This window comes from Nymphalis io, chromosome 8 (assembly GCF_905147045.1).
Source record: "Nymphalis io chromosome 8, ilAglIoxx1.1, whole genome shotgun sequence".
In the NCBI taxonomy this organism is placed as follows: Eukaryota; Metazoa; Arthropoda; class Insecta; order Lepidoptera; family Nymphalidae; genus Nymphalis; species Nymphalis io.
The window spans coordinates 3619308-3627807 of NC_065895.1; the positions used below are offsets into that span (position 1 = coordinate 3619308).

The window sequence follows — 8500 nt, forward strand, 5'->3', positions numbered from 1 at the left end:
TGCTTTTATTTGTTCATGGAATCCTTTAAACCATTATACCTCAGATAGGTATGTTATTCAAATACTTGATATACAGAGACTTGCATTTGTGCCTCCAAATCCAAATGAGTTTTTTAAAGCTATCCGTCGTTCCTTATTCCATTTCTGTGGAACATTTGCTACATAGTTTAAATCATCTATAGGTTCATCTAGATTGATTGTAGGTGGCACAATTCCATGGTAGCATGCCAAGATAGTCCAAATTGCTTCCAAGTTTCCAGCAGCACCTAATAAATGGCCATGGGCCCCTTTTGTGGAAGACACCATTAAGTTTTCAACAGTTTCCTTGAATAGTGTTTTGATGGCTGTGGATTCAATACTATCTCCGACAGGTGTAGATGTGGCGTGTGCATTAATATATGATATCTCTTCATTTTTTATGTTACTGTCACGCAAAGCTCTACTCATTGATAATATTGCACCGCTGCCGTCTTCTCTTGGAGATGTAATGTGAGAAGCATCTCCAGATAGACCATAACCTAATATTTCCGCGTACATCTTAGCATTCCTCCTCAAGGCATGTTCATACTCCTCTAATACCACAACAGCAGCTCCTTCACCCATTACAAAACCATCTCTAAGTTTATCGAATGGTCTAGAAGCCTTTTCAGGTGTATCATTGAATGAGGTGCTCAAAGCTCTTAAACGACAAAATCCAGCAATAGCTAAAGGGCTTATACAAGATTCTGCACCTCCACAGACCATAACATCTGCATCACCATTTCTTATGAACCTAAATGCATCACCTATCGAATGTGCTCCAGTGGCACAGGCGGTAGACACTGCATGATTGGGTCCTCGAAAGCCATACTTTATACTTATATGGCCAGCTGCCATGTTTGGCAATATTCTAGGTACAAAAAATGGGCTAACTTTATTGTAACCTAATTTCAAAGCATTATTTGTTTCACATACATCTTTTAGATCAATCATTCCCATGCCAAGTGCTACTCCTGTTACCTCTTTGTCTGCATCAGATTTCGGAATCCAATTCGCATCTGTAAGAGCTTCGGCAGTAGCAACAAGAGCTATACAAGTGGCTGGAGCCATCAATTTCAAATTGGATTTAGACATTGCCTTTGCTATTTCCTTATCCGTGTCAATTGGTATTATAGCCGCAACTCTGCTAGGTAGTTTGGAGTATTCCTCATCTTTAAGAGATATTATACCACAGTTTCCTTTTAATAGATTATTCCAAGCTAGTTCAGACCCCGTTCCCAAAGGTGATACTATTCCAACACCTGTGACAACAACTCTTCGTCTGGGAGGAAACTGTGTGTATTTGCGTAAGTGCATTAAAAACTTCATTTTACTTAATTAAATAAAGAGGCTAAAATCATTATTATCTGTAAGTTTCGGGAAAATTAATTATCTTTATTTGAATTTAAATAATTTTATCAATATTTAATAAGTAAAACTTTTATATAAGAAATATAATAAACACCAATTAATTACAGAAGAGCAAAGACTATTCAACCCGTGGACAGAAAAGTTCCTCTGTCTACGATTCAACCACTTTATAAATAAACAAGGAATTGCCAGTTGTCATTGTCAAAACGAAGGTATGGCACCAATAAAAACAGGAACAGAATCCAAGAATGGAATAAAATGAAACAATATGTAAAAAATATTCTATTCATATATATATATGCATTGCATTGTAAGACTAAGTCAGATTGTAATATATAATATTAGATGTGATACGAATTATTATTAAATATTACTGGAGAGTATCTGTCATTTTTATATTAATCAATAATAATCTTTATATTAAATCTGGTAACAAGAACATTGACAGATACTCTTTATGGCGGGAAACTGATAAACTAAATTATTTTTACGAGCATTACGGATTTCGTGTTGAGATCTAGTTCTTACAGCATGTATCTACACTAGTTGAGCGCAAAATATTCTGCTAGTGTCATGTATAAAAGAGATGACACATGAGATCGGTTTCAAATTTTGAAGCGTTTAATGATAAGTAGAAACTATGTAATACTACAAGAGATAATTAGAACAACATTATACTTAAATGAATTAATTTATTACAACATATAAATAATATAAAAACATATCAATAATTATTATAATTTTATTTCTTACAAAAAATTTAATTAAATCTGTACATATAAAAAAATGTAACTGATCGCTGATGAAAATTAATTTGATAAGTTTACCGATATTATTGACATTGTCGGTCAACTGATATATCGTTACATCCATTGTTGCTGGCAGGTGTAATTGCTACTATCAACTTATGATTGCAAAAAAGGTGATAGATAATCGCAAAACTATGACAAGTTGCAATAGTGTTAGATTTGAAACTCTTTGCATTCAATGTTCCGTAATAGCTGGACAGTGCGCAGTGCTGTTGAAATTGTCAACACTAAATATTCTGTTTTCACTAGGTACTACATTATTTGTCAATTAATTGTCAATGTCAACGTATGTCATATTCATTGTTTTTATCAATGACTCACGGCAGTTACGACTGCGAGTAATGTTTTGTATTTGTTTACGTTTTGGAACAGGAATACGAGAATAGTTTTGACAATAATTATGTTTATAATCTCTAAATCAAATTTAAAATATATTATAGTCACTGTTACGATCGCAATAGTAGCAATAATTCTCAGAAAGTATGTTTCAATTAATTATACTTTAAATACTGAATCTCGGTTAAAACAAACAAATGGGCCATTGGTCTTGTCTAATGCTGAATTAGCTAAATATGACGGAATACATGTAGATAAGCTTTATTTGTCCGTCATTGGAAACATCTTTGATGTCACTGAAGGCAAGAAATATTATGCAAAAGGATCAGCATATCATTATTTTATAGGTAAGTAATAAGTTTACTGTGAGTTGTGAGAACTTGGCTTTTTTTAAAGAGTAAAAGGCTTAGTTGAAAATTTTAAAATGTATTAAATATTTTTTTTTCTAGGCAAAGATGGAACAAGAGCTCTGGTGACCGGTGATTTTACAGATGAATCTTATAATAAAGATCATGTCTTAGAATTATCTTGTAATGATTTATCTGCAATATTACACTGGAGAAAGACATATAGAGAAAAATATAATTTTATTGGTATGATATCTCTTTTATATAAAATGCACAATAAAAATGTGAATATTGACATATTTATTATATTACCTTTTTAAGTTAATTATTATCTAAGTCTATAAATAATATTTGTAGGTTTATTAGCTGGTAGATATTATGATGAAAATGGTTTAGAAACTTCATATATGAGTGAATTTAAACAAAAAATAAAGCTTTGTGAAAAAGAAAAGGAACAGGCTCAAAAACAAGATAAATTGTATCCACCATGTAATATCTCTTGGAGTGAAGAAGAGGGGACACGGGTATGGTGTACTAGAACAAGGTAGCTTTAAATGATTTTTTTTTATTTAAATAATTAAAATATATGTATTTTTTTCAAAAAGTCAGTGAAAAGAATCCCTCATATTTGAAAATTGAATTTAAATCATTTGTGATACTTCAAAAATCTATATATAAATAGGTAAAACCAAAATAGTTCAGCATCCATTGCTTTCTCCTCCATCCTTTCTATTTGCTACCCAATCCTTTTTTTTTGGCTTGGAATTTTTGAATTGATAGATTGGTATCTTTAGTCCTAACTATAAAAATATATATATATTATTTAAAAAATTGAAACTTGTAAGATAGTATGATTATTTATAGCAAGGGAAAAATATACATCTTAGACAAATTATTTTTATTCTTTCAGTGGTGGTATAGAACGAGGTTGGGCAGGTGTCCCTCGCCAGCTTTTTACCCCAGGTGAAGAGAAGCCTCGTTGTGTTTGTGTGAATCTTGAAAAAAACTATTCAAGTATGCTTAAAGCGTATGAGGGATGCCCCAGTAAATCTACACATTGCTCATTTAAAGAATGAATGTTTTTCAACTGTAACTATATTGTTATTTATACCTTATTATTTTATTCAAATGAAATGTGATTTTTTTTTTATACCTATTTTATAGTTTTCATAAAGATGTTTGTCGAGCCTGCCTTTTGTATTTAAATAATTTTATTAGTTAAGTTTTTTATGTGATTTTGATAACCGAATCTCATTCCAAAATAAAGTATTTTTTTATATGTTATATAAAATATTATTTTTAAAAGCTTGCTTTCAATTTTTTTAAACATAATATATTAATGAAAAGTAGTAATTTGAAGCAACTTATACTGCCTTAATTTAAAATTATTCAAAGCCTATGTTATTATAGACTTTTTTTATTTTCGTTGTTCGATTGGTGCAATAAAAATTAAAAAATATATATATACACAAATTAAACAAAACTTTATTCACAACTTTAGTCACAGTGGTAATATAACTTAATTGATCAATAACTGATTTTACAATACACATTGATAAAAATACCGTAGGTATGTCATCTACTAACATTATACTGCGACATTATCAATAGTCTTAGTTTCAGAATGAATGACTTCATCTAACTCCAAACACTCAATTGTTTTAAGAAACACATTCATTGGTATCTTTTTTCTATTGACAAATGTTTTATTTCCAAGAAGCTTTTTGATTTTTGCTCTACGTTTTTTAATTTTTTCTTTTGTATATTGGCTACCTATTTGGAATGTCAATAGTCTTTTTATTTTTCGTCCTCCAATGTATGTCTCCGATTCTGTAGTGCTAGGTTTTGGTTCTTCATAAATGGTTTCTAGTGTTTGAGTCAGAGACTTAATTTTTTTATTGAGATATAATGCTTCTATTTGTTTAGAATTTGCGTTTTCTGTTATATTATGTTTGCGAGGCTTCATACTGACTCTGCGATTAGACGATTTACTCGGTTCTGGGGCAAAGGGTTTTCTTTTTCTTAACACTCGGGAATGCGTTGTTTCAGGTACAACATTAGAGTCATTGTTTTCGCCTATTTCCATAATATCTAAATGTGCCATTTTTGTTGGTAATTCCGATACTAATCTGCAAGAATATGTTACAAAAATGAGAAATAATATAATACAAATTTTAACTATACATGTAAAACAGCGAGGGTTTTACTTTTTAAGATTATACGCACCCGGATGCTTCCATCTTTATTATTAAAATCGTAATTTCATTTTACTCTATAGAATGTTAATATAATGTACGAAACAGTTTGAAAAGTTAGGATTTGAGGCCGTTTTCTCGTTTAATTTGACAATGACACATTAAACTTTGTTTGACGTATTCTAGCTATGTACCGCCAACAGAATAAAATAAGCTAGTTTATCAGCTGTGAGACCAAAGAATAAGACGGACGAAACTGAGGGCGTAGGGCTTAAAATATGTTAAGCCCTGATAGTAACAATTAATATATACATTAATTTAAATAATTAAAAAGTAAATACTAGTAAATGCTATGAATTTAGTTATCGGTAAGTTATTCGGGAGCAGATCTAATCCTTTATTGACTAACATATAACAAAAAAACTCGAGTATTGTATAGCAATCATTTAGGGAACAAATATAATGTTTAACTTATCGCATCAAGCGTGCGCAATAAACCTATCACTTAATTTGGCTCTACGCGCTTCGCTTATCTATTTTTTTGGTCTGATCGTGAGCCCTAAGAGAATGTTTAGAAATTTTGTGATATGATCATTGACCATTCGCATTAAGCTTAAGCTTGGTAGGTACAAATGTGCCGTATACCACAAATTAAATATCAGAAAAAATTAATAATCCGCACTGATCCCACGTCTGCTAAAAATATTCAAGGTTTTTATTACACTTTTCTCGTAAATCATGAGTGTCAAAAGTTCTTGTAAAAGTCTATTTGAATAGAAAATACTTTGATTTTGATTTGATTTAAGAGTTATCATAAAAATAGATTACACAAAAATAGTAAATAAGTTAAGAATTTTTATTTTATTTTTTTATTTTTTTTATTATATCTGGGAAACAAACAGTACACGCCACATATACTACACAACAAATTAACTCGATCACACACCAATCAAGTTTCCACTCAAAACTAATTCATGTATGACAGTAAACAAGCAATTTTGTAAATTACAAATAATAATTATTAAGATTCAAACAGTTAACAACAGCAAAACAATATTATATAATAAAAATTAAATAGATAAAATAAAAACATTGACTAAGTTAAATGCACACAAACTCTTTTTTTAAATGTATTGAGCGTACAAGAAAACATGTCCAAGGCAATAAACTTCCTATTGTAGCTCTTACAAGAGCAACATATAAATTCATTTTGAGCATAATTGGTTCGAGTGGAGGGTAAGTGGAATAAAGCACTATTGCGTGTGTTCACTTTTTTACATCTAAAGTGAATTTTGCTTAAATTACATCTAAAATGAATTTTGCTTATGGACTATCATTCAAGTTATGAATTATTTTAAATAAAAAACTTTGATCTCGCATTGTACGACGATCCAGTAAGGAAATCATTTTAGGTGGATTACGATTTAGAGTGAAACATTTAGAATTAAGATATTTAACAAATTTATGTTGAATTTTTTCTATTGTATCAATATAAGTTTTATGTTGTGGATTCCAGACTACAGAACCATATTCCAGCAATGAACGGACAAAGCAATTATATAAAAGGACAAAGGTTGTGTCATTTTTAAAATCCTTACTAACCCTGAGTATAAAGCCAAGCATTCGAAATGCCTTGGCAACTATATAATCTATATGGAATTTAAATGTTAATTTGCTGTCTAGGTATATCCCCAAGTCTCTCACCTCAATTACTCGGGTAATATTGCCATTATTCAGTATATAATTAAAAGTTATTGGATTTGACTTTTGTGTAAAAGAAATAATGCAAAATTTCTTAATATTTAAGTTCAGTGAGTTTTCGTTACAATAGTTACACAACTTATATAGATCCTTCCTTCCTCGGATCCTTCGAATCCTTCGGATTGTAGCCTTTTGCAAAATGATACTTTAAAGATTATCATATCATCAGCATACAACGGTATAGATGTATGATCAAAAATTTTATGAATATCATTTACAAAAATATTAAACAATAACGGACCGAGGTGAGAGCCCTGAGGTACACCAGAAGAAACTGGAACAAAAGAAGAACAGAAGCCCTTGATCGTCACCGCTTGACTTCTGTTGCGAAGGTATGAGGACAACCAACGAAGCAGGTCGCCATGTATACCAACTTGCTCTAGTTTATGCAATAAGATTGTATGAGATATTTTGTCAAAAGCCTTAGAGTAGTCAGTATACACAACGACAACCTGATAGCCCCTATCCATAGCCATGGCAACATGATGTGTCAACTCACAAACATTTGTCTCAGTAGATCTTCTATTCACAAAACCATGTTGTTCATTAATCAATGTACCCCTCACGAAGGGAAAGATGCTGTCATAGATAATTTTCTCAAATAATTTTACAATTGTGCACAATTTGGATATTGGCCTATAGTTCTGAACGTTATGTTTATCTCCAGATTTATAGATGGGAATAACGAATGATCTCTTCCAAATTTCCGGAATTTCACCGCTACGTAGTGATTTTTTAAACAGAATAAAAATTGGATAAGCAAGTGATCTGTAACAAAGTTTTAGAAATATAGGTGGGATTTCATCAGGGCCATATCCCTTATTAAGATCCAACCTTTGCAGGTACTTTTCAACGGTGGCTACAGACAGTTCTATATGTCCAATATCCAAATTACTATTGCTACCAGAAGAAAATTTAAGTGTTGGAGAGGCGGCTGGCTTTTCATAAACGGATTGAAAATAATCATTAAAAAGTGAGCATACATCTCTCCCCCCACAAGCAGTACGATTCTTTAAAAATAGATTATTAGGTAGACCAAAAGATGATTTCTTAGATTTTTTTACAAATGACCAAAAATATTTACTATTACTGCGTATTTTTAACTCAGCTTTATAAATATAATAATCATAACATCTGATTTGCTCTAATTTTTGGCGGTCTCTTAGTATACTAAATGAGTCGTAGTCAGTTAACCTTTTATATATCTTCCATTTTCGATGATATTTCAATTTTTCTGAAATGATTTTTATCAAGGCCCTCGAGTACCAACACGGGTAGTTTTCGACATACTTAATAACTTTGACACCGACATGATTAGAAATTATCGAATTGATGACATTATAGAATGTATCAACTGCATGAGAAATTTCACATTCATGAAGTGTATCATACCAATTCACTTGAGCCAAAGCGTCATTGATAGCATCGTAGTTAGCATGACGAAACAAACGTATTGTACGTTGCGATGATTGTAAAGGGAGATGAGATGTGTCTGTGGTGACCTGAATCTGCAATGCAGGGTGATGGTCGTCTTCTACTACCAAAGGAAAGAGACATCGATTGACTATACAATCAGAGTTGCCTATTATTAAGTCAAGGAACCTGCTATTACAATTAGGAATTGAATTGTATTGCTTAAATTCAGTAAAATTTAGAAAATTAC

At 31.2% G+C, this 8500-nt stretch overlaps 3 protein-coding genes across 3 annotated transcripts; 1 reads left to right on the forward strand and 2 right to left on the reverse strand.

The window, feature by feature from the left end:
• Positions 1 to 43: 43 nt before the first annotated feature.
• On the reverse strand, positions 44 to 1529 carry LOC126770146 (3-oxoacyl-[acyl-carrier-protein] synthase, mitochondrial). Its single transcript, XM_050489333.1, has one exon. It carries the CDS (start codon positions 1345 to 1347, stop codon positions 58 to 60), a length of 1290 nt encoding a protein of 429 aa, XP_050345290.1. The 5' UTR covers positions 1348 to 1529; the 3' UTR covers positions 44 to 57.
• A 985-nt stretch (positions 1530 to 2514) lies between these two features.
• LOC126770147 (neuferricin) lies at positions 2515 to 4073 on the forward strand. Its single transcript, XM_050489335.1, has 4 exons — positions 2515 to 2881; positions 2984 to 3127; positions 3239 to 3425; positions 3792 to 4073. Exons 1-4 carry the CDS (start codon positions 2599 to 2601, stop codon positions 3955 to 3957), a joined length of 780 nt encoding a protein of 259 aa, XP_050345292.1. The 5' UTR covers positions 2515 to 2598; the 3' UTR covers positions 3958 to 4073.
• A 273-nt stretch (positions 4074 to 4346) lies between these two features.
• Positions 4347 to 5245, reverse strand: LOC126770148 (uncharacterized). Its single transcript, XM_050489336.1, has 2 exons — positions 5108 to 5245; positions 4347 to 5010 (listed from the first exon to the last, which is right to left on the reverse strand). The coding sequence occupies exons 1-2, from the start codon at positions 5119 to 5121 to the stop codon at positions 4470 to 4472; spliced, it is 555 nt and encodes a 184-aa protein (XP_050345293.1). The 5' UTR covers positions 5122 to 5245; the 3' UTR covers positions 4347 to 4469.
• Between the last annotated feature and the right edge of the window lie 3255 nt (positions 5246 to 8500).

Excerpts from the sequence above, each read along its gene's own strand:
- LOC126770146 (XM_050489333.1), bottom strand. The coding sequence starts at position 1,347 with ATGAAGTTTTTAATGCACTTACGCAAATACACACAGTTTCCTCCCAGA.
- LOC126770147 (XM_050489335.1), top strand. The coding sequence starts at position 2,599 with ATGTTTATAATCTCTAAATCAAATTTAAAATATATTATAGTCACTGTT. Across the intron at positions 2,882-2,983 it reads AGCATATCATTATTTTATAG|GCAAAGATGGAACAAGAGCT; the intron begins GTAAGTAATAAG and ends TTTTTTTTCTAG. Across the intron at positions 3,128-3,238 it reads AGAAAAATATAATTTTATTG|GTTTATTAGCTGGTAGATAT; the intron begins GTATGATATCTC and ends TAATATTTGTAG.